The 25,003-nt window shown below is 58.0% G+C and overlaps 3 protein-coding genes across 21 annotated transcripts in view; 1 reads left to right on the plus strand and 2 right to left on the minus strand.

The window, feature by feature from the left end:
• The window catches only part of ADAP1 (ArfGAP with dual PH domains 1), a 34,892-nt gene extending 33,081 nt beyond the window's left edge, over positions 1-1,811 (plus strand). For both annotated transcript variants that reach the window (XM_070363170.1, XM_070363169.1), the window contains exon 11: positions 72-1,811. In XM_070363170.1, the coding sequence (XP_070219271.1) occupies positions 72-100 (29 nt within the window). In that variant the 3' untranslated portion in view covers positions 101-1,811. The remainder of the gene's footprint in view (positions 1-71) is intronic.
• On the minus strand, positions 1,716-14,850 carry GET4 (guided entry of tail-anchored proteins factor 4). 3 transcript variants are annotated; one of them, XM_070363171.1, is made up of 9 exons: positions 14,587-14,850; positions 10,916-10,994; positions 10,626-10,707; positions 10,147-10,296; positions 8,483-8,621; positions 7,180-7,320; positions 6,922-6,997; positions 6,592-6,664; positions 1,716-2,341 (listed from the first exon to the last, which is right to left on the minus strand). In XM_070363171.1, exons 1-9 carry the CDS (start codon positions 14,736-14,738, stop codon positions 2,256-2,258), a joined length of 978 nt encoding a protein of 325 aa, XP_070219272.1. In that variant the 5' UTR covers positions 14,739-14,850; the 3' UTR covers positions 1,716-2,255. The 3 variants fall into 3 exon arrangements, with proteins under 3 accessions (XP_070219272.1, XP_070219273.1, XP_070219274.1); XM_070363172.1 differs by lacking the exon at positions 14,587-14,850 and adding an exon at positions 13,907-14,383; XM_070363173.1 differs by lacking the exon at positions 14,587-14,850 and adding an exon at positions 11,668-11,688.
• A 498-nt stretch (positions 14,851-15,348) lies between these two features.
• SUN1 (Sad1 and UNC84 domain containing 1) overlaps positions 15,349-25,003 on the minus strand; it is a 46,808-nt gene continuing 37,153 nt past the window's right edge. For 14 of the 16 annotated variants that reach the window (XM_070363161.1, XM_070363167.1, XM_070363166.1 and 11 more), the window contains 6 exons: positions 23,569-23,823; positions 22,950-23,034; positions 20,490-20,605; positions 19,231-19,398; positions 17,451-17,543; positions 15,349-17,097 (listed from right to left, as the gene is read on the minus strand). In XM_070363161.1, the coding sequence (XP_070219262.1) occupies positions 16,984-17,097; positions 17,451-17,543; positions 19,231-19,398; positions 20,490-20,605; positions 22,950-23,034; positions 23,569-23,823 (831 nt within the window). In that variant the 3' untranslated portion in view covers positions 15,349-16,983. Of the gene's footprint in view, positions 17,098-17,450; positions 17,544-19,230; positions 19,399-20,489; positions 20,606-22,948; positions 23,163-23,568; positions 23,824-25,003 lie in introns of those variants that run through there. The other 2 variants (XM_070363165.1, XM_070363168.1) reach the window with 2 other exon arrangements.

A 25,003-nucleotide genomic window follows, 5' to 3' on the forward strand; every position in this document is an offset into this window, starting at 1 on the left:
GTGGGCCGGCCGAGGGGGAAGCCTGGCGGCCCCACGTGGCCGTGACCCTGCAGGGCCCTGTCCTTTTGCAGTGGAAGCCCACTTCAAGCACAAGCCCTAGCACGAGAAGGTCCCGGAGGCCCGAGGACTCTGGACTGCCCAGACGTGGCTGCAGGAGGCCGCGGCTAACGGGGCCTGAGCTTCAGCCACGAGCACCCGTGTCTCTGGAACCCCTTTGTGGGCTGGCCCACCCCCCATGGGACACCCACAGCCCCCCCACTGACCTCTGCCCGCCAGACCCCCGTTCCTCTAAGGACCAGCCCCAAGCTGCCACTGCCCACCTGAGCGGGAACCCCCCCACCGCCAGGCAGCTGGGCTGTGGGGACAGAGCCGGCCTGCATGCCCCTTCCCAACACGTATTTATTGAAACCCACCGTGTCTGTCCTGGGGGCCTGGGGGCCAGAGCGGCAGCCGCGGACCCCACCCATCCTCAGTGAGCTGACCCACATGGATGCGTGGGTCTGGGGGGTTGGGCCCCCAAGGCAGGAGCCCCAGGGCCTCGGGCCTCAGGCCTGGCTGCCCCTGGGCGCCTGCCACGCCGGCTCAGGACTCCGCGCTGACCGTGACCCCCCGGTCTCTGCCTGCCCTGTCTCTGACCCCTCGGAGGATGGAGCCTGGGCCGAGCTCACATCTGCAGCCCAGCATGATGCCGGACAGTGGTAACCGCCCCAAGCCTCCCTGTGTGCCCGGGGTGGGGGGGCAGGGCCGTGGTGGAGCAGGACGTGTGTGGGGGTCACCGGCAGGTCATCTGGGTGCTGTCCTCTGTGGCCACATGCTCCCAGGGCACCTGGACCAGCTGCTGGGACCGAGAGGAGGGCACCGGGCCTTGGCCTGGCCTGTGGGCCCACAGTGGGCCCTCTTGTGAGCCGGCCTGCCCTTGCACCTGCGCGAGCACCCACAGTGCAGACTCGTCACAAACCTGGACCCTGGGCAGGGGCTGCAGGGTCCAGCAGGCAGCACAAAGCCCCCTTCACCGGGGCCACTGCCAGGGCTCGCCAAGTCAGGGGTCACCAAGATGGCTGGGCAAGGCGAGGACCGCTGTGAGGTCACCCAGGGCCAGAGCTCTGTCTCCCCAGACCTCCGGCGGCTCCTCCAGTCCTGGTCCCGGGGAGCCCAGGTCCTCAACTTCAGAGCAGGCAGGAGGGCTCGCCCAGGGTCCCCAGATCTTCCTGACCATGCAGGGCTGCCCAGGACTCAGCCTCGGGCCCTGGGTTGTGGCAGCCTGCTCTGTCGGTGTGGGCTCTGCACACCTGTGTCTGTGTGTGTGCACGCCCATGTGCTCTGCCAGAAAGCTCTAGAAAAGAACAGCTGCATGACCAGCCAGCAGGGAGACTCTCTCAGAAAAAGCAGAACCCACGAGGCGGTGCGGAGTCAGAGGCACACAGCCCGCGTGCAGGCATCACAGCATCTCCTGCTCGGATGAGACCAGGGCTCAGGGCACCCAGCCCCACCGGCCGCTCACCTGTCCGCAGATTTAAGTACAACACTGTTTATACCTAAAACCATGACACTCTCCCAACACTGGCCACTTGGTGCCACCCACCAAGGACACACTCCAGACAGAGCTGGAAAAACACTGGTCCCAGCGCCCGCGGGCCTCACGGGGCATCCAGGCCGCTTCTCCCCGCCCACACCCGGCCCCAGGAGCTCCCTCAGAAAGGACCACTGCTGCTGAGCCCAGTATAAAGGATTTATTTAAACTCAACAATGAACACAAACCTTCCTTTAAATTCCATTTTTACAGTAAATAAAATTGTGTACTGCGTTCCTTCCCATGCATGATCAGCGGGTATTAATCTACAACTCTTATTATAATTGTGAAAAAATAAAGTGTTTCCCCTTTTGTAACCGTCCCGGGCATCTGGTGCAGCGTCGGTGAGGCACAGGCCTGCTCGTCCCGGGCCGCTCACCTGCATAAACCCGAGCCGTCAGGTCACGGCCTCCATCACCGGCGATGGTAACGCCGCCCCATGAAGGTGGGGGTCCCGCAGCCTCCTGACGAGAGCCGTTCTGGTGGCCGGGCGCCCGGCTGCCCAGCTGTCCCCGGGACACGGTGGCCGGGCCCCCCGCCCCACTGAGCCCTCCCCAAGCAAACCAGACACGAGGGCCGGGAGGAGGCGCCGCAGGGCCTGCGCTTTATTGGGGTCATCAAGGTACACGGCCTGGCCTGGGCCCCCGCGCGCCCCGGCCCCGCTGAATCTGCGGCTCCGCGGGCGTCAGTCGAGCTCGATGGGGCTGCTGTCGTCCTGGCTGTCCTCGCCCTCCTGCTCCGAGGAGCCCATGAGGCTGCTCAGGAGGTTCCCTGGAAGGGGCGCGCGCCGTCAGCCCTGGCCCCGCCCCGAGGCCCCGCCCCTCGCCCTCCTCCCGCCCGCCCGCCTGCCCGGGGGCCTGCGGGCCCCGCACGGCCACCAGCACAGGCCTGGAGGCACCAGGGACCCAGCGGCGGCTCGCTCAGGTCGCCTCTCCAGTGCCGCAGGGGTAAAGGGGACGACGGCTCTAAAGCCACAGGCAGCGACCAACCGCTGTCAGCTGTGGGCCTTGCTGGGCCAGACGCTTCTTTTCACCTAGTTTTTACCCAAAGAACCACTCCTCCGTTGATACAGGCACAAAGTTTATCAAGTGCCCAAACCCAACCCACAAAGGGAACAAGAAAGGGCGTGTGGTGCCCCTGGGGTGCGCCCGCCCCACGGCGCACTCTCGGACCCAGGACAGGTTCTGCGGGAAAAGCAGGACTGCTGACGAGGCCGAGGCGAGGGAGGGCTGGACGCGGCCCCCGCGACAAGTGGCCATGGTGAGAGCCCAGAAAAGGGGAGCAGCCCTCACCCCGTCACTGACACGCCACACAGACTCCACCTACAGGTCAAGTCCAACCTGTATCTAAGGGGAAACAGCCTCTCAAATGATCTGGGAGACCGAGAGCTTTCCCCATGGCAGCCCCGTTTGACGACGCTCACCCCAGCCTCCCTGCAGAGCCCCATGGGGCAGGCTCACCTGCGGTGGCCTATCGGGCAGGGGACGTGCCGAGGGACTCGCTCTCCCGGGCCTGTGGCCCTGAGGCCCACAGCAGCTCCAGAGCAAAGGACAGGGGCTGTGGGCTCATGGAGAAGTAAGTGACGGCCTGTCTGTGAAGTTCCCCCCAAGGAAGCTAAGACAGGCTGCCTGGCCTGCATGTCCCCGGGGACAGTGGCGGGGCCAGCACATCTGGACTCTGTGAGACACGCTTTATCTACTTAAAAGTAAACCTAGAGCGTTAGCGATGTCAAAACCCAGGTCTGAGTGCAGGACTCTGCTGGCCCCTGCCCTGCTGGAGGGCAGGTCAACCAGGACTCGGGAGTCGAGACAGAGGCAGCAGGACGGCGGGGCAGGACAGGGAGAGGCCTGGCCCCGAGAGGCAGCGTCCGGGCCTGCACCCGCCAGCGCCAAAGACACACACTCCCTACACGCTCCAGGCTCCAGCAGAGGGAGTCCCAGAACCTCACAGCTTCACTGGTCAAACTGCTGAACTACGAGCACCCGTCCGTCAAATGCCAGAGCCAGAAAGACACTACAATGAAAGGAAACTACGAACCAACGTCCTTTATGAGCAGCGATGCAAAACCCCCACAAAACACTAGCAAACCAAGTTCAGCAGCGTGGTGAGACTCAGGCACCACGGCCAAGTGGGGTCTGCTCCTGGGACGCAAGGGTGGCTCAACATGTGACAGTCAGTCAGCGTGACACAGCACGACAGACAGAGGAAACCGACCAATGACCATCAGCTGACACAGAGAAAGCGCTTCACAAAGTCAACACTCCTGAAAACACTAAGAAAGGAAACCATCTCACACGGCGACGTGGTAACAGCCATGTATGAACCCACAGCAAACATCACAGCAGTGACACTCAGAGCTCCTGCCCCGAAACCCAAGGACTGCTCCCACCACTGCTCCCAACTCGGCATGGTGCGCCCTGAACAGCTTGCACTGCGTGTGCTCACACTGAAGCCCCACCCGACCTGCAGCAGGCGGAACCCACGCATGGTGGGCCAGCTCTAAATTACACACCAGCTTTTGACTGCTCAGGGAATCAGCGCCCCCTCTCCACACTGTTCAAGGGTCAACTGAACGTGAAGTTCTAGCCAGAGCAATTAGGCAAGAAAATAAAAGGAATTACAAATTGAAAAGAAGTAAAATTATCTGTCTGCAAGTGGTATGATTTTACATGTAAAAATTTCCAAAGAGTATAAAATAAACAAAAACAATTCTATTTACAACAGCATCGAAAAAGAATAAAACAGTTAACTAGCTGAACCAAGGAGGTGAAAGATTTCACAATGAAAAGTGTGAAACGTTTCTGAAAGACACATAAGTGAAGACACGTCCCATGTTCCTAGATAAAAAGACTCAATACTGTTAAAATGTCAATACTACCTACAACTGGCAACAGACTGAATGAAATCTCAAATCCCCAAAATATTTTTTTGTGGAAATAAAAAACCCATCCTAAATTTCACATGGACTCAAATAGCCAAAACAATCTACTTTCAAGGGACTCAAATACCCAGAACAATCTTGAACAAAACTAAAGTCTCGCACTTTTTCATTTAAAAACTTGCTATAAAGCTACAGTCATCAAGATTGGGCTTCCCAGGCGGTGCTAGTGGTAAAGAACCCGCCTGCCAGTGCAGGAGACCCAGGTTCGATCCCTGGGTCAGGAAGATCCCCTGGAGAAGGAAATGGCAACCCACCCCAGTGTGCCTGCCTGGAGAATCCCATGGACAGAGGAGCCTGGTGGGCAAGAAACAGTCTACTGGTTTGCAGAGAGGCAGACAATTTAGTAAGTAAACAAATCAGTGTGGTTCGAACATAAAGACACGCCTCAACCAGTGCAAGAGAGAACCCAGAAAGGAACCCTCAAGTACGTGCTCAAAGATTTTTGACAAGCGGTATCGCCCACTCGGTGGGGAAAGGACAGTCCTCCCAGCATGTAGTGTTGGGAAAACTGAACATCCACACACCCAACAACAAAGCCGGATGGTTACATACACAGACCACCACATAAAAGACCCCTCAAACTGGATCAAGGACCCACACGGAGGCCTCAGCTAACAGAATTCTTACACCACAGGGCAAAAGCTTTGTGACACTGAACTTGGGAGACGACACCAAAGGCACAAGCAACAAAGAGAAACAGACGGACAGGATGGAGATTTAACACTTGCATCAAACGACATTCCAGGGGTTCACGTCGACGTGCGGCGGAAACCAACTCGATACTGTAAAGCAGTTACCCTCCAATTAAGAATTTAAAAAAGACGCTCCAGGGGGTAAAATGGTGACGAGGCAGGGGAGGCAAGAACAGGCGGACAGAGGGTTTTCAGGCAGCACGACAGTAACGGTGCGTCCACGTCTCCGCACGCTTGTCCGAACTCACAACAGACACCAGTGACCCTGACGTGCCCTGCTCTGGCGCTGAGGCCCCGTCAGAGCAGGCGCGTCCTGACAGGCGTGCCCGCTGGAGGGGGAGGCTGCGCCGGGGTGGCGGGGGTGCTTGTGTGGAACCCTCCTACCTCCCTCTTAATCTTGCTTGGACATAAAACTGTTTTTAAAAAAAGGTCTTAAAAAAAAGCCAACCCACAGAATGGGAGAAGACAGCTGCAAATCACGCATCTCGTGAGGAATCAGTACTCAAAGCCAGGGAACGACATGAACAGACCTTCACCAACGGCCGACAAGCTCGCGCAAGAACCACAAGGTGCTCAGTCACTGAGGAGACGCAGCCGCCCGGGGCGCAGGCCCAGTGCCCACGCACAGGGCGCCGCTGCCAGCCAACAGCAGCAGGCGCGGGGCACGCGGACGCGCAGGTCCCGGCCCCTCAGCCCCGCCGGCGGCCGTGCGGGACGGAGCACCGCCGTGGGAGGAGGGTGTGCGCTCAGCGTCACACGGCCCAGCAACTCTGCTTCTGGGGTCCCAGGAGCACCGAAAGCAAGACCTCACAGAGATGACTTGCACACCCACATTCACAGCGGGCCAAGGGGAAGAACCCACGCACCCACCGACTGGACAGATAAACGAGACGCGGTCCATGCGCGTGACGGGCCACACGTCACCCCAGGGAGGAAGCGAGTCACGGCACCTGCCGCAGCCGGCACCGGACACACCGCGACTGCGCGAGGGCGGCCCCGGGCGGCGTCGGCTCACAGCGCCCGGCAGGAGGCGGGGGGCTCGGGCTGGGGCCAGAGTCTCGGCGTGGGACGGTGGCCAGGACCAGCCGCCCACCGCAGCCTCACGGCCCCCACGGCACGGCTGCGGTGGGCAACGGCACGCAACGTGCGCTTTCCCACAAAACACACCCGGCTTTGACTCTGCGGCCAACAGGAGCCCAGGGGAGAGTATTCATCGGGGCAACAGGCCCTACAGCTCTGCTCGGGAGGTGGAGAGCTGGGGCCACCGGGCGGGGGCGGGGGGAGATGGGCCAGCAGCCCTCCTGCCAGCGTCGGACATGCTCCAGGCCCTGGACGTGCCCTGTGCTCTGAGCTGCACCCACGGGCCCCCCACCCGTGAGCCCCCTCACCTAGCAAGCCTCCGTAGGATGACGTCTGCTTGGGCGGCACGCCGAAGAAGAGCTGTCCTATCCTGTCGAGGTACTGCGGGGGGCGGGCACTGAGCCGGGGCTGTGCCCGGAAGCTTCTCCCCCAGCCCCTCAGCTTCTCCCCCCCATCCCCCCAGCTTCTCCCCCCTTCTCCCCCCCCCCCAGCTTCTCCCCCTTCTCCCCCCTCCTCCCCCCCCCAGCCTCCCCCTCTCCCCTCCCCCAGCCTCCCCTTCTCCTCCCCCCCCCCCCTCTCCCCTCCCCCCGCCCCCCCCCCTTCTCCCCCACCCCCAGCTCCCCCTCCCCGGCCCGCACCTCGTTGTACATGGGGTCCCGGCGCAGGGACGGCTGGTACTGCTCACACAGCACGGTGAACACGGTGAGCTTCCCCCTGGAACAGGAGGAGCCACCACACTGATGCTACGCGGGACCACAGGCATCGACCACGGGCATCGAAAAAGAAACCACACACCTCCACACACACTCCCACACGTCTCTACACGTGCCTCTGCACACCTCCAGTGCCTTCACACAACCACACGCCTCCACGCACACACCTCTGCGCACACTCACCCATCTACGGCCAGCAGCAGAAACCAGATGAAGTTGAGCAGGGGCTGCACGAAAGGAGGCCCGCCCTCGATGGACGGGTGCTTCTGCGTGTACGTCGTGAACACCACCGAGGCGCTGCTCTTGTTTTTTAAACAGAGAAACCTGGAAATAAGAACATCGGTCAGTGGGTGCACCCAGCCGCAGGAGGAGCAGACGGGGGCACACGCCCCCGCCCCGCCCACCTAAGGTGCCTGCCAGGCCCAGCGCAGGGAGCTGGGGTTGACAGCGTGGGGACTGACTCCAGAGGGCACCCAGCCAAGGTCAGCAGAGGAGGGAGGGCAGCAGCTCCCTGAGCCCGAGCGCCTGCCTACCCGGCCGGTGAGCACACGGGCTGGATGCCGCCCAGCACCGGTCTCCTCCCTGTGGAGGACGTGTCTACGGCCAGATTTCAGCGCAGTGTGGGCCCACGACACAGCCAGGTGGGCAGGGAAGGGCGGAGGCCGGAGGGGACATCGGCACCGCGCACAAAGCTGGGGCCAGGGTGCTCCGCACGGTGAACAAGCTCTGTTCTCAGAGTCGCAGGCTCAGCATCAAGTGGTGCTGGTGGGGCTCCGAGGCTCCCTGTCCCCCAGCTCACGAGACACAGCCCGGCCGAGGCCTGGCCACCACATCTCAGTCCTCTCTGGGAAGGTTAACCTCATTCACAACAGTAGTGTGTCTGCTGGGGGGAGAGGCTGGGCTCCAGTCACCTCACGTGAGCCCCCCGCAGTGCTCACACCTCCAGCAAGTCTGCTATACCACAGTGTTCTTAAAGTAAATTGTCCAGAAACACAAAAGAGAAGACTCAACTGGGGCAAAAGAGCAAAGATACAGAGCTGGGTGGGAAGCTGGCTGGTGACACCCCATCACTGTGTCTGGACACACGAAACGTCTGGGAAGACAAGCCGCCTTTCAACAAAACCCGTGTCATACGGACACTTCACGTCCCAGGGTGGAGCTGAAAATTCAGTAAACATGTGTCCCACCAAAAGAGCAACTCCCTCCCAACCAGACGTGATGGATAAATGAGAAAACAAAATCGATGGCAACAAAAAAGCAACTTAAAGCATAAAAAGTGCTTCTACTGTCAAGAGAAACATCACAAGTTGACCTGAGAGAGCGCAGGTCTGGAGTCCCCAGAGGTCAGCGGCAAAGTCACGCTTGGGGACGTGAGCCGTGTGTGGGATGCCAAGTGACTTCAGACCTGTCCTTGCGTGAGGTTCGGCCAGAGGCCGGCCCGGGACCCGGGGAGACCACACACGAGGGGGGGATGGTGGGTACCTACTGGAGGACAGCCTGGGCCACGAACATGTCCACCTCGCTGCGGAAGCCGCGGGCCGTGGAGTACTCCACCAGCATGTTGGCGCAGCCCTCGCCGTCACTCGAGTGCAGGAAGTGGTACCGCGACTCGCAGTAGTTCTGTTCTGCGGACAGAGCGCGGGGGAGCGGCCATGAGCGCGCTGTGCACACAGGGCCCCGTCCCGCCAGCACACTCCACCTGGGCAGTGGACCCAGTGGAGGCCAGACTGTCCCCTGCACCGTGGGGACAGCTGGGAACGAGTCAGGGAGGCAGAACCCGAGGCCCCCGGGAGCGCAGCACGCGGGATGGAGCCCAGGGGCCCTCTGCCCACGCCTGCCATCCTGACGAGGACGCAGGACCGGACGCGGGGTCTTTGGGGACCAGCCGTCCTCTGCTGCTCAGCTCTTCTGAGCCTCTGACGCTACACTGGCTACTACCCTCTGGGTGGGTAACCCCAGTCCCAACCTGCCCAGTTTCAGTAGAGGACTGGAGCTGTGAAGGGGCCCCCTGATACACAGGCCCCCCACTCCCCCAACCCACCTTCCAGCCAATGGCTCCCACCCAGAGCCACTCAGCTCCTACCCAACTCTGGGATGTCTGACGCTCCTGTCTACCGTCACAGCTGGGGGTGCTGATGGCACCCAACCCCAACCCCAGACCACCCAGCAGCTAGCGCTGGCGGGACGCCCAGGGTCAGTGGCACAGAGGCCGAGACCCAGCTACAGGGCAGGGACCCTAGGTCCTACTCACGCGCCACACTGGGCCCCTCTCCTCCAGAGGAGGCTCCACGGCTTCCAGTTAAGCCTTCTCCACCTTCCAGCAATTCCCCAGCCCAGTGCAGCCCCAGGTCACAGCCAGCTCCTGGCCACCTCCAACACAGAGCTAGTTCCGGGGTCTCCTCAGTCTCCTCTCCTCCCAACCCCAAGAGGTTTCACAGCCTCCAGGTGAGAGGAGAAACCTGGCAAGTCTCCAGGGCCCTCCAGCCCCGGGCAGGCAGCTGCACAAGACCTCAGGGGGCCAGGGCTCCTACTGCCCTCGCACAGGACGTTGGCCCCGCCACACCGCCCCCCCGGAGGCTGCCCATCGCAGGGGGGCCTGCAAACACCCCTGAGCACAGCCTCCCATGTGCGCAGGGTCCTGCCAACCTCACCCACCGTCTGTGCCTGAGACCCTTCAAATGCCCAGATCTTCAACTTCAAACCTTTAATACACGCGTACCAGAGCTACACAGCTCCTAACCTCAGCAAGGCCTCTGCACGGGCGCCGGCCGCACAAACCGGGCTCCGCAGACCCGGGCAGGCCGGGCACGCAGGCGGACGAGGCAGTGCAGAGGGGCCTGCGGGCCCAGCCAACCCGCGGGCACAGCCCGGCCCAGCGTGTCCAGAGCAAAGTGGCCTCTAGCCGAAGTCTTCTGAACCGCCACAGGCGGGGGCGGACAAGGCCGCCCGTCGGTGCGGTGCGACAGCCCCTGCCCGCGGCCGCCACGCGTCCACCCGGCCCCGAGGACTGCCGCTGTGTTCACGGGTCAGCGACGCCCCGCCCGCGGTTGCCCGTTTAGAAGAGAGCGGTGGGTGCGGACGAGCCGGCGGGGGCGGCGGATGCAGAACCCAAGGCCCGCGGCCTCACGGCCGCCACCCAAGCACGCCTACCTTTCCACAGGGTGAGGGCCAGCAGCTGGTGGAGCCGGGGGTGGCCCAGCTTCCCTGACCCGCCGCTGGACCACTTGAGGGCTCGGGACACGAACGCCACTCGCTCCGGGGAGTTGGGGTCCATCAGGCTGAACAGCTTGGCCAGACTTTCTGCAAACGACAGCACACAGGCCTGACCCGCAGGCACGCGCGCCGCTTCGGCTCTGTACCGGGCGTCTCAAAGAAGTGAAAACCCGCCACTTCCGGGTGCAAAAGCGAAGCAGCGCAGGCACGGTGGTGGGGCCCTGGGGCTGCCCGCCCTCACCAGGCGCCTCCCCAGCGGGGCCCGCGAGCCGCGCCGGCAGGCGGGAAACGGGCGGCGGATACGCTGCGCCCTCCGCGGGGTCCGTGCAGGCGTGAGTTTATGAGCACTTGAACGCGCGCGTGCAGATGTGCGTGCGTGCCTGCGCGCGTGCGCGGTAGGGCTCGCGCCGCCTCACCCAGCAGCTCGTCGGCCACCTCGACCTCCGCCTTCTCCAGCGACTCCAGGACGAGCATGGACAGGTCAGCGGCGCTGTTTTGCTGTGAAACGTTAGGGAAGCTGGTCAGTGGGAAGAGAGGCTCCTGCCAGTTTTCAGAAGGCGGGAAGGCTGGCCGGTGGCTCTGGCTGCCAGTTAAAAACCAGTGACCGACCGCACCTAAGAAACAGTTCGGAGCACCGAGGCGGGCCACGGGCACGCTAGGGCCGCCCTCCAGACCTCTCCCTGGGCGCTCCGCGCTGACGGCTCACCTGGCCGTGGCTGAAGAACAGCAGGGCCCCGGAGCACATGAGTTCGCGGGCCTCGGCGTGCTTGCTCTGGGCCATGTACCTGCGGGAGAGAGGGCGGGGCCGTCAGGTCCCACCACACAGGCCCGCTAAGCTCGGCCACCCCGCACCCCCGTCTGGTGACAGCGTGCGGGCACCCTCTCCGACCACAGCAGCGCCTCCCTGGAGCAGGGCAGGGGGCTCAGCAGAGGGACCAGAGAGGGGCTGGGGGCCACTTCCGGCTTCATGCACACGTCTGACCGTGGCAAAAGGCAGGGAGAACCTGGCCAGGGCCACGCGTCGGGGCCGATGGGCTGCTAGGCCGTCCCCTCCACCCTGAGTGCTTTCCACCGGGAACGCATCTCACTGGGGACAGGAGTTGGGAAAAGCTGGCTTCCCAACTGCAGATGGACAGGAACCTGATGGGCAACGAGGTGCACACAGAACAGAAAGGACGCTTCCTCCACAACCAGCGAGACAGAGATCCGGGGCGGCAGGGTGGCCCACCCGGGGCCTGAGCCGAGCACAGGACACCAGGTCCACTGGCCACGTGTTCCTCTCAGGGACAAACAGGCAGGAAACCCGCCCAGCCGGTCAGACCTGTGTCCCAGCCCACACAAGCCGAGTCAGAGATGTGAGAGGTGTGCGGCCAGCAGGCACGCAGGAGAGGAGACACGGGAGCCCGGCTGCCCTCCGGCTCAGGCCGGGACCAACCACGGAAAAGGGCTTTTATGCACCTGGCTCGGGAGCAGCAGCCTCAGCCTCAGCGCACAGGGTGGGACCAGGAAGAGAAACCCACAGCCGGAGAAGCACCCAGGGCACCTGCGGGTGTGGGCCGGGCATGGACACGACACAGGGCTTCTGGAAAAACAGGCCCTTGCACAGCCATGGCACAGACGGTCACACAGTGGGCTCTGCTTCAGGGACACGACAGGCTCCGGATCCTCCCCCTGAAGCACAGCTAGAGATAAGCACCTAAAAAGCCAGGGAGGGACGGGAGGCCCGAGAGGCAGACAGGCAGCTCCGGTTTCCAGTGACCACAGCCACACAGTCCTGGGCAGCCCTGCCCGCGGGAGAACAGCCAGCCCCTTGGGTCTGGAGCCGCCTGCTGCTGGAAACCCCACAGCAGTGACAGGTGCCCCAAAGCCTGACGTGCTTTCTGGACGCCGCAGAGGGACGTGCCTGACCCCCTCCTGTCCCGGCAGAGAGAAGGCTGAAGAGACAAAGGAGCGCCCATGGCACCTGGGACAGAGCTTGGCCTTCCTTGGAACCAGCAGCTCCTGCCCTCCTTGTGCAGCACACACCCTGTAAATCCAACCCAATTCCTCTCCCTCTCCTCAAGCTGCTGGGGGACACAGTGTAAGTGAATTAAAATAGCACAGATTGGTGCATTTATCCAACAGGTGAATGGATAAGACGTGGCCCACCCATACAACGGAATACCGCCCAAAAATAATTAATTAGTGACACGTGTAGGGGTGAATCTTCAAATGATCATGCTAAGGAAATTTGAAAAGTCAGATAAAAAGAGTACATACTATATAATGCTACTTACATAAAATTCCAGAGAATGCAAACCCATGTTTTATAACAGAAATCAGTGGATGCCTGGGGGCAAGGGGTGAAAAATTCATTATAAAGGCAGAAGAGAAAGCTTTGGGGCATGAGGGGTATTTTCAGTACTTTGGTGATAATTTCTTGGGTGAATACATATATCAAAACCCATCAAATTGTACATGTATGTAAACGCTTAAAAGCACTTATAAAAAGACATTAGAAGAGTGAAGCTGACTTCTTTGGAAGCTGCCAGCCACGCAGAGCTCTAAGCCAGGACTGCAACTGCAGGTCTGAGCATGGATGGCACCCTGCAAGCCGACTCAGCTGGGCCCTCTGGATGCCCACTAACGCCACCCTGCTTGGGTCCACAGCTGACCATTCATTTCTCAGGAGTCCTGAACACGTGTAGGAGCCCTCAAAGACCAAAGAGGAAGCCAAGACTTGGAGAAGACCTTCAGCAAGTTGTCCTGGGTTACAGGTCACTGAGCAGAGGGGAAATGTGAATCCGAGTCAAGGCAGGGCTGGTGGTCACCACAAAGCAAACTCTGGGCACAGGGAGGCCTCTTCAAAGCTAATCAACAATCACGTTCCTGGTATAGCAGTGACTGGAGAACTGGCTCAAAACAAGGAACGCTGTGTTTATTTTTGGGACGATCCAGTTTTGCTTATTAATCACTGGGGCAAATATTTATATACAAATCCCTGAGAACAGCAAGCACCTGGCAAATCTCAAGCGCTACAAAGCTCCCATCCTACAGATCTGATTGGCTGAGCTCCGGGCAGAAGGCTCCGCGTTACAGACTTTAAACCTGCTTACACCTTTGGCTCATCCCCTGAAGGACAATTAACTCCCTCCTACCTGGTCCTCTGGGCCACCGAGCCCAAACACGACCTGAGGCAGGCACACTCGCACTGCGTCCCAACCAACCTACAACCAAAACAAAAAGTACTACCAGAGTTTCCAAGACACTGATTCAACTTGCTGTTAAAAGAAAAAATTTATATCTAGGCCTAAATGGTGTAAGGCAGACCTGACTGCCCATAAACATCACAGCAAAATATTTGCCATCCTGCGACAGTTTAGGAAAAAAAAAAAAAAAAACATTCCGCAGAACAGATTAAATCCTCTAAAATTATCTTTAAATGCTAACAAATGGCCCAAATGTTTTCTGGCAAGAAACCTGAAGGCTGATTGCATTTGTGTAATATACAGGAATGCCTGACACACGCAGGAACAACTAAGAAATCACAGCGGTAGCTGTAGTGACAGCAGAAACGGTGAGACACGCTGCAGTCCAGAATAAAACCGAGCTAGGCAGCGCACGGACAGCTCCTGAGGCCACACTAAAACCGACATCGTATTTAATCCAATACATCCGAGCGGCGCTTCACCGTGCGATCAGCAGTTCCTGAAGTTACCTGACATTTTCTCTGCGCTGAGTTTTTGAAGGCCGAGTTTTTACACTCACAGCCCATCCTGAGGGACTCAGTCCAGAAGCTCAACTGCCGCACGTGGCCAGCGAGCCGCACAGGCACAACCGGCTTTATGGAAACAGCCGGTTTAGTAACAAGGTGAGCAAGGGCGACACAGCCAGAGGAGAAATATGTTTACAGCCTCGCGGCCGGACCCGGGGGGAGCAGAATCGTGGGACTCGGGGCGAGGGTTTCAAGCTCAACGGCGCTCAGGGCGGGGGAGGGGGAGAGCGGCCGGGCCAGGGTCCGGAACCCGGGCCGTCTGCATCTCGGTCGCGGTTTCGGGTTGGGTCTGGGGTCTCGGCCGGGGCTTTGGGTGGGAGCACGGGTCGGGGGGGTCCAGTCTCGGGCGGGGCTCTGTGCCGGGCTCTGGAATCCGCGGGCCCGGGCCCGGACTGGGGCCCCGGAGGTGGGTGAGGGGCCGCGGCGTCGCTCCCAGGCTGCGGCCCGCCCCCGGCCACCTCGCCGCCGCCCGCTCCCACCGCCCAGGCGACGGGCAGCGGCGCGGACCAATGGCTGTGCGGGGCGGCGCGGCGCGGCCAATGGGGGGCGGCCGGGGGCGGGGCGCCGGGCTCCGTGGCCGGGCGGAAAGCCCTGGAAGGCGGCGGCCGCGGCGCAGCGACTACCTGAAGAAGAGGGTCCGGTACATCTGGTGCGCCTCGTAATAGTCGCCCTTCTCGACGCTGGCCCGCAGCTTGCCCTCCACGCGCTGGACGCCGCCGCGGTTGCGGGCACCGTTCCGGGCGCTCTCCTGCTCGGCCATCGCCGCCGCCGCCATCGGGCCGGCGCTCCGCGCAGGGCTGACGCTGTCGCAGGCGCGGTCGGCAGCGCCTCTCGGCTTCCGTCCCGGCGGCCTCCGGATGCCCTCTACGGTGGCCCGCGAGGAGCCGCGCGCTGCCGGGGAGGCGGGGCGCGGGCGGGCACGTGATCGCGGGGCGGGACGCGGGGACGGCGGGGGCCGCGGGCGACGCTGCGGGGCGGGGCGGCGCCACAATGGCGGCGGCCGAAGCGCCGCATGCGCCGTCCGTCCGCGAGTGCGCCGGGAGGGCGCGCCCCGCAGTGACTGCGGCCGCCGAGACACTGAAGCTTTCCGGGGAAGACCGTGCTCCCAGCCCTTCACCGGGGTGCCGGCGGCTCGGAGTCCGGGGACAGCGCTCGACCCCGCCGCTGACTGCTCGCAGGTGGTCCGTGGGAAACGCGGAGACACGTCTGCGCCTAGGGCGCGCGGCGAGGACGCGCACGGCCGCCGCCAGGGGGACGCGCACGGCGTAGGCGCGCACGCGCGCCGCGAGGCTGGCTACCCGAAGACCCCGGCCCGAAAGGGTCGGAGGAGGGGGTCGCTCAACGCGCTGTGTCTCCCTCATCGCCCCGGGCAGAGACGAAGCAGGTAGAGAAAAGAAACATACTGTTTATTATTCATTTGAAATGTCACATGCACTTTTAAAAATTAAAAGTCTTTATTTAAACATTTCGGTAGCGTCTTACCAATGGTGGCAGCAAAGAAGCTCTACCAAAGACAAGTATGTTGAAAAGCATTTACAAAAATACATTGCACAAAGTCCTGTCTAGCATCTTTAAAAATAAATATTCAAAATATTTCCACCCCATCTCCCAAATTTAGCTTTATATAGGAAATTTTTATATATTTATCCTGTAATATATGAAACGTGTATACATTTTATCCAACTTAACTGCATAGGCATCAATTTCAATTCTAACAAGAGTGAAAAAAAGGCTAGTTTAAGTAGTTTTGTATATTTGAGGACTGTTGTGCAATATACATAAAACTCTTCAGAAAACCAGTCAGCACCATCATTTTCTTTTTCTGAAAATACATTTATGGTACACCAAAAAACTGTCTTAACCCAATAAAACTTAAATAATTTTTAAGGTAAAACATCTGTAACTTTAAGTGCCTTGCAGATACCTCATTTATAAAGTCTGCTCAGTAAAATAGTCTAAATATTAAATATTAATTATAACCAAAACAAAGAGAATGGCCAAGTCGTAATAAAAGGCAAATCCAACCACAGCCAGTACAAAGTGCTGCTGTAAGAAAAACATCACCAAATGTCCTGGTTTCATGAATTTGCCACACAGGACAATCTCCTTTAATAACCATAAGTGGAATAAAAACATAAGCCTCTGAAAGACAGAGCATGTTAGTGTTCGCTTGTCAGCAAAATTCAAGACAAAACCTGAAAATATCCAAAAGATTGGATTTCTTGGTTCCTATTCATAGTGTGAAGTGAAACTGCAAGGAGAATCCGATGGGATGAGCCCAGTGGAGACCTGAGAACTCTATTTACATGTTTGTATAGATCCAGACCATCCCCTCTCGAATCAGACACACTTCAAACCTGTAACAAAGGGAAACTCTCCAGGGTTCCTGAATGGATGATGGAAAATCCTTCTCAGAGGTGGGAGCACACTAAGCAGGAAACCCCATTTTCATCACTTTTGCACCGGGTGATATTAAAGAACCAGTTATGCCAACAGAGGAGCTGCTCACCCTAAAGGCAGGGAGTTCAGCTCTCAGCTTTGGTGACACCGTTCTTCCCTGAAAGACGTGTGCTGGGTTGAACACATATCTGCTCCCAAAGGCCCTTTCAAGGGGCTGGTGAAGGCTGCTGTCAAGGCTTCAAGAACACTCCAAACTTTTAACTTCCTTTGCTTTGTTCCTGATGTCAAGCAAATAGTTTTATGTTCAAAATCAAAGCCCCCCCACCCCCCAAAAAACAAGTGTCTGTGTGACCCATACATTCAGATGAATCTCCAGAGGCCACCTGCAGCTGGCAGGTCTCTGAACCCGGGAGCCAGCGTGCAGTGTCTCCCGGGGACGGAGCAGCGAGCTGGGAGCGGCTGGGCAGCACGCATCATCACTCCACCCCGTGTCCTGCCGGTGGTCGGCGTGTGTATTTCAGGGGTGACTTAATGCTGTACTCTGCCTGAGTCCATGAAGGATTCCAGTGTTCCAGGCGGTCTAGTATATACAAAATGTACAAGAATAGTGAGTCATCTCTTTACTCAATAGGCTCTCCATGAACTCTGAACCGGTAAAGACATGTGTATTCAGGATGGCCCCAGTTAGAAAAAATCCGAAGTTCCACTATTTGGAAAGCTCTTTCCGGTTTCTTCTGTAATTGAGAGGAAAAGAAAAAAATCACACATTTCATATTAATACGCCCAAGCCCTACCACTTCCCCAGCTATGAGACTTGAGATTAAGTAGCCAAGTTGGAGATTAAAGCTTTTAACATGAAATACATCATCACAGGACACAAAGTTCAGGTCATCACGTATGACACACTCATGCAGAACAAGTTACACACTAAAAAGGCTCACTCAGGAACAGAGAAGCTAGGAAGCTCGGGTCCACTTGTCAGAGGCCGGCCCTCACGCCCCGTGGGCAGTTCTGTAAGTATCTGTGGGTCCCGAGGCTGGGACTGTGGCAAGGGACCCCGGAATGTGCAGGACACACAAGGTCTTACCGGGACCACGAACATCTGGAGTGATTCCCCTTCCTGATCGTAGGTGAACCGTCCCAGGAGCTGCCCTTCTTCCTGATACTCGTTTTCTAACCCCTGAAACAGAACCATCTAGTCACTAAATAAAGGGAAAAGACAATATGGTAATGGGGTGGGGTGGGGGCTGGGGATGATGCTTCCATTAAAGCAGGGACAAGGCCCTCCCAGGAAGGCCTGCTGTGTGCTGGGCATTTTGTTATGAGCTTCTCACAGACCACAAAGCCTGTGAAGCAGGCAGTATTTTCCCGTTATATAGATCAGGAAAACTTAGGCTGGGAGAGGGCAAGCCGACCAGGCAGCAGACCACACTCGACACCCACATGGCCCACTGTTGCCCTCCATGCTCCAAAGTGGAACCCCAGGGCACCTGATGAGCATGGGAAAGGAGAGAAGGCCAGCAGAGTGAGGTCGACTCACTGCCAGAAAGAGGACGGTGGGTGCCAGGGGCTGAGGGGCGGGAGCCGGTGTCTGTGGAGACCGTCTCCGTTTGGGAAGATGAGGGAGCTCTGGAGAGGGCGGTGGTGAAGGCTTTCCACAGGATGAATGTGCCTAATACCCTGAACTGCACACTCAGAGATGGTTAAGATGCCAAGTTTACGTTCTGTGTATTTTACCGCAATAAAAAAGTAACCAGTAGGAAAGAAGTGACTATTAGATGTCTGTTTCATAAAAGAGAAAAGGACTTTCTAGGTGTAAAAATGCCATGGAAGAAATTACAGGTGATGAGCAGGTGTGACTAAATATGGAATTAAGACTGGACAGTAGGAAGTGTATCTGTAACAGAACAACTCAGGATCAATGTTTTCATATTAAAAAGCTAAAATATTCATAAGGAAACCAAGATACCCAAAGATAAATGAATAAAGACAAAACTAAACTCTACAAAAAAGGAAACATGCATGTGCAATACAATCATGAAGATTAAAATAAGAACCACCGGGTTAGCGCAAATTTAAAAAAAAGACTTAGAAAGGGAGCCGAGACGAGGGATGCCTCACGCTGACAACACGCGCGGTCGGGTGAGTCGAAGGCCCCTTGTGCCCCCGAAACATCACGCTGCCCTAGTGTCCTTCTGGGGAGTCACTGAAGAAGGAAGCCCACTGTGGGGAGGCGGGCACACGGATGGGCACTCTGGGGAAGCGGCCCAGTGCGCAGTGGCAGGAAGTGATGCTCCAGCGTGTCCAGGCGTCAGACGCTGCTAAAATGCGCACACTGACGCTAGCTCACGGACAAATTCTTAGGGTCGATTCGCCTTTTTAGGGCAGGAAGTGAAATTTTATGAATGGTGTTGCCTCAAACTGTGCATTTTTTTTTGCCAAGCTACGCAGCTTATGGGATCTTAGTTCCCAACTGGGGCCTGGGCCTGGCAGTGGAGGCACAGCCTCCCGCTGGACGGCGGGGAGTGCCCTCAGCTGTGGTGCTCAGGGGAAGCGCCAGTGTTCACGGTGGCGTCTGGGGCGCGGGGACCCGGGTGTCCTTTCCCCAGCACCCTCACCGTGTCCTCACCGCAGTCAGAACACAATGCACAGCTGAGCGACGAGAGGCGAGTCCTCCCGCAGCCTCCCTCCCTGGAAAAGTCTGGGAACGTCTCCCTCCACGTTTACTGGATACTCAGAGGTCAGCGGGCAGAGGGAAGGACCAAGGGGCGACGCCGGTAGTGTACTCGCGTCACAGCCTTCTCGGGGCTCAGTCTGGGAGATTCCCAGAGGGCTGAGACGGGGTCTCGGGGTTCGGGTGCACTCACGTAAACCGCAAAGTCCTTGGGGGCGCTGGTGATGCTGCCCGTGGGCGACAGAGTCTTTGGTATGTGCTCCAGGGTGAAGGCGGTCGGGCGGATCGTCATTGACAGCCTCACCACCAGGTACCCCTGGGAGCCTCTGAACGCCCAGCAGTTCCCTGGGTAGATGTCAGGCTGCGGAGAGGCAACACTCATACTTAATGCTGAACAAGCTCCTGCCACTTGAAACAGGAGTGCTGAGAGAACACGGGCTAATACTGAAAAAACAAGCCACGCAGTGTTTGCTGGTAAGAAGCGGTCATGAGTAAGATCAGAAATAGGAAGTGAGGAAAGGCATCTGTGACTTCACCCCGAAGGGCCACGTGTGCAGCACGAGGTGAGCGCCTGGTCAGGTGAGCCCGTGGGAACGGGCGGCACACAGCACTGTGAGCGCCTCGGATGCAGGGAGAGACCCTGTTCCCAGAGCAACGAGAAAACCACAATTCAAGCGACACCTGTCACCACCTCTCACCTTGCAGACAGATTATAATCCCCACCAGACAAAACCCGCTCTATGTGCTGGGGGTGCACACCCCGCATGCCGAACCCAGAGCAGCAGGATGCAGCCCCTGGCATTTGCGGAGCGCGCACGCAGCCACACTCTGGCTGAACGGGGAGCCCATGTTCACGCCCTGTGTGTGGACACAGCCCCAGACAACAGAGGTGGAGCACTCCCCGCGAGAGAGGGCTTGTACTGCGGTGGAGGACCCTGCAGCCCTCGCCCGGGACCATCTCCCACCCACCCCAGTACCCCGTGTGCATCTCCGCCTCTCCAAGCGCACCAGCCGCCCACCCTGCGCCTGGGGCTCTGGGTCCCCGGCAGGGTCCTTTCCGCCTGCAGAGAGGCCAGGCTCCCCAGGGGGCAAGCCAGGCTGTGCCCTCTCAGATAGGCCTGGGTCTGAGCCGTAGGGGACACCCCCGAGAGACCGTAAAGCCCAGCACAGGACGGCATGGGCAGCCTCGCCTGCGGCAAGTCCAGAAACAAGCAGAGCCAGCAGAGGCATCAGAAATCGCCTCTGCGTGAGCGGGGGTGATGGGGACCGTGAGGTGTGGGACTCTGCTCCTGGGTCTGGGGCCGCTGCATGAGGCGCACCCTGGACTGTGGACTCGGGACTTGCACGCTCCAGCCTGCAGCTCTGTGGAAGCAGAACACGCACACCCCCAGTCACAGCGGCACCACCTGCTCAAGGCCAGGACATGCACGCGTGGCCCGGACGCCTGCTCACCTGGATGGCCACGCGGGGCGACTGGGAGAAGTACCAGAGCGGCACGCCGAACAGGCTGATGAGTGCGGTCTTGGTCTCGTACGTCTCGGAGCAGCGGGTACTCAAGACGCTCCCCCCTGCAGCAGAGCACAGACGCGACTCAGCGCCTCATCCTACTGTTTCGGAAGTAGCATCACTCCCACCTCAGGGGTCTGTTTGTAATGTTCTAAAAATTCTCACGTTTCTAGTCATGTAAATAATCTTACATGAAAATCAGCTCCAATCTTACTTTTTTAATATTTACTTGACTGATGGGGTCTAGTTGCAGCACTGGGGAGGTTCACTCACGGCTGTGCTTGGCCCTCTAGCTGTGGCGTGCAGGCTCCAGAGCACAGGCTTAGTGGCTGCAGTGCTCAGGCTTAGCTGCTCTGCAGCGCGTGGGATCGTCCCAGACGAGGGATCGAACTGTGTCCCCTGCACTGCAAGGTGAATTGTTAACTACTGGACCACCAGGGAAGCCCCTCCATTCTTAATTTTACTTTTTCCAGATTCAGAGTCAACAGTTCAGAAATGTTTTAGGACACACAGTCCTACTGCCAAGAAGACACTGGGCTCCCTGCCTGCCACGATGGGGGCGGTGACTCAATGGATTTTTGTTCTCATTTTAAAATAAAGAATAATGAATCTAACCAGGCATCAGCGTTACCTGACAGGGGAGTTTTCAGATGGCCTACCTATTGCTGGGGTAATGGGAAGTGTCTGCCAACAGGACAGGATTTCTATTTGGAAATAAACAAAAATGCTCTGGAAGCAGATAGTGGTAACTGTTAAAACATGGTAAGTATACTAAAAGCCACCCAACTGTACACTTGAAAATGGTGAAGTCTGTTATACGAATTATATCTCAATAATTATAATAAAAAGTGTTAAAAAAAAAAAAAAAGTCCAATTTTCCTCTCAGTAGGACATGGGATAGGATGTTGGTGCCAAAGCAGGTCAAAACAAGTTGGTGTGGGAAGAAACATCAACTAAAATAAACTAAAAAGAACACAAGTACGTGATTAATAAATCCAAGCAGTCCCGAGCCGTCTGTCCGCTAGGAGCCAGCGGCGCCTCCGCCGGATGCACACCACCACCCCGGGGACACCAGCAGACATAGCCCCGGCCCCTCTCAGGGCTCCTCACCTAATGGGAGAAGCGTGCATGGGACAGAATTTTAAACAAGAAAATAACGTGATTTTGATCTAGCTGATCAGCCGGTCCAAACTTCTGAATTCTTTTTAAAATATCTTATTCTCCGTCTAAAAAAGTGTCTCCTTAAATACAGTGACTCAGTTTTTTCACTTAGGAAGAGCCAATAAATGCTTTGTTCAGTACCAGAACATTCAGTTCAGCCTTCTCGGGATGAGGAGAGTTCTGAATCGATGGCATACCAACCTGTGAGGACTTACACCTCTGAGAAAACATGGCAACTATTGGTCCCATCGAACTGGTAAAAATCATGTGATGTCTCTGAGTTGTCAAAGTTTCCTCAGAAACCACTGAATTTCAGAACACAAAACTACAATCACTTAAAATATTCTAAAACAGTCATTCTAAACACCAGCCGCACAGCAAGCACCTTTTGGACGCCTCCAGCAGGAGCAACAGCCCACGAGGGTGAGTGAGGGGAGGCCCCCGGCCCCACCAGCGCCCTGCCAGCTGCCCTCAGCCCTCCCGCAGGTGCTCACACGGTTACTGGCACGTGCCAAGAACCTCTCTTCCTCCGAGAGACCCTAAACGTTCAGAAAACCAAGATTTTCTCCAACGCGTCTGCCGCCAAACGCTCCCTGAACTGACGTGACGCCACTCCCGTTTTCACACGCATCCCCTGTGACCCCGGGTGCTGTCCTGGAGGTCACCGAGGGCTGGCGACAAAGGTCCATGGGCTCGCCGCCTCGCTGAACCACAGGCTGGCCCTTCCAGTGCACCTGGCCCAGGGCCACGTCCACGCAGCACCTCCGACAGGCCTTCCTGAGAAGCCGGAATGGTGCCCGTCCTTTCTACCCACCAGCTGTGGCTTCTGGCATGGTAATGGCCATTCTTCTGTCATCTGTCTCCCCCTGGAGAGGAGGTTCCGGGGGGCAAGGACTGTCCGATTCACTGCTGTGTCCCTGACGCCCCCAACGGGCCTGCACGTGGCTGACAGGGAGCACTACTGTCCCGGGACAGTTTGAAAGATACTCTACAGTCAGTGGACTTCTATACTTTAAAAAACCCACACACTTTACAACACACAAGACTGTAAGTGAATAACCAGTAGTTCTGGGGTTCTGCCGCCGCGTGTCATCTGGCCGCGCACCCCCACAGCCCGCACTCCGGGGGAGCTGGCCCGTCTCCAGCAGACCCCAGGGGTGCGCCTGGAGTGCCACTCCCCCTCAGGCCGTCGCGCGCTCTCTCATGCCCCCGTCCCTGCTCTTGACGGAGGAATCGGGCACTCACCCCCGGACTCCAGGGCGAAGTCCACCATGCCCGTCTTGTCCTGGGAGTACAGCTTCAGGGCGTTGTTCACGATGACCCGTGCTTGCTGGGCAGAGGCGGCGCCCACAGGAGCAGAGACAAGACTCGCACGTTAGTGAGAGACAGACTTTCAGTGAGCTCTATGTGGGCGCCTCAGCAACGCCAGACTTGAGTCCTGCTTGTGACCTCGGGGACCTTGGCGAGAGGGCCAAAGCCAGACACCCAGGCTCAGACCCGGCACAAAAGGCTCAGAGCCAGAACCCCTGGTGCCATAAAAAGTGGACAAGCAAGGGACAGCATCAGAGACGGCAACTGGGATGGCACTGTGGGGATTTCCGTGTAATTCTAGAAGGGGTGTGGCCACCCAGGTAGACAAAGTCTTTGGGACAACAAGGTTAATAAAGTGTAAAGCGTAATCCTTCCAAGAAGTAGTCTGACAACAGGAAACCTGCCCCCACACCCGCTTGGAGTTGAGGACTTTCCACACCATCGTCACCCTTCAGGAACCACGCCCAGGCAACAAGACATCAGCATCTGCTAGCTCAATACCTACATGGGCAGCTTCATCACCATGTGACTTAAACACTCCTCGTCTACTCACCGCTTCTGTTATTCCCGAAATGCCTGCTCCGCTCACAGCAGACACTATAGTTTCGGAGGTCGGCATCTGTCTTGTCACAGAAATGTGGTGCGTGATGTTCCTCAGGATCTGCAGCTCTAAATCTCGTAGCAAAACCTGCACATCATCCTTGCTCACAAACTGAGCAGACAGCTTCTGGAGCAGCCAGTCGACAGAAGAATCGTGCTCATCCCCAGAGAATATGAGTCTGAGAGTCTCTCTGATCTGGACATCCACCTAGAAACATCATTGGTGAGTATCATGTGAATCTATTGTTTTAGATCAATCTTTTCAACTCTTCAATAACCTTAGATACCCAGGAAAGACCACACAGCTGACCAAAACCCATGACAGAAACGCGACACAGTTCTTCCCTTTCATACAAGATTTAAGAACCCTCCAAAGATGCTGGGATACATTCAAGGAGCAGGGACAGAGGTAAGCAAGTCTGGGTGCCCTGGGTGCCCAAAAAGGGGGCTGGAGGGGGCCCCACCCCAGGTGAGGTGCAGAGACAACAGGGCCCCGTCTTCAAATTCAGCCTGAGAAGCTAACAGTCCCATACACAACTGCAGACGTGACTTTACGCAGGGAGGAAGCATCTGGTGCAGTGTTCCTACAGACACCATGGTGTGCACATGCTCCTCTTCAGGCTCCAGAGAATGAGCTCGGGGCAGAAGCACATGGGAAAGCGCAGCTCCTGTGATGCCGCCAGCCAGCGACCTCCCCATCTGCGCACTCTGGAATGTTCTACCACACGTGTGAGCCGCCACCCCGCCTCAGGGCACTTCAGCACTAACGTCACAACGCTGCTCGTGTGTCCGTGGCCCCTGCGTGGGCTCTTTCACCTCTGCACCCGGGTCCCAAGAGCGGGGCTGCTTGTCTTCAAGACAAAGTCTCTGCGACCCATGACCGTCTCAGGGCCTTCCCCCAGGAGCTGCAGGCCCCTGTCCCCCAGGTCCCCTGCAGGGACGGTCACAACCCCACCAACCTGAGGACCGAGGAGCAGGTGTTCATGCGACTTGCAAGCCCACTCAGGGAGACAGGTCGCCTGCTAGGGTGGGCTGAGTCTATGCTACACTACGCTAAGTCACTTCAGTCGTGTCCGACTCTGTGTGACCCCATAGACGGCAGCCCAGCAGGCGCCCCCGTCCCTGGGATTCTCCAGGCAAGAACACTGGAGTGGGTTTCCATTTCCTTCTCCAATGCATGAAAGTGAAAAGTGAAAGTGAAGTCGCTCAGTCGTGTCCGACTCTTAGCGACCCCATGGACTGCAGCCTACCAGGCTCCTCTGTCCATGGGATTTTCCAGGCAAGAGTACTGGAGTGGGCTGCCATTGCCTTCTCCAGGGCTGAGTCTAGTGACTGACTAAACCAAAAACACACTGCTTCAGGGCTCTAACAGTCGTGTTTTACCGCAG

Source organism: Bos mutus, chromosome 25 (genome assembly GCF_027580195.1).
Source record: "Bos mutus isolate GX-2022 chromosome 25, NWIPB_WYAK_1.1, whole genome shotgun sequence".
Classification (NCBI taxonomy): domain Eukaryota; kingdom Metazoa; phylum Chordata; class Mammalia; order Artiodactyla; family Bovidae; genus Bos; species Bos mutus.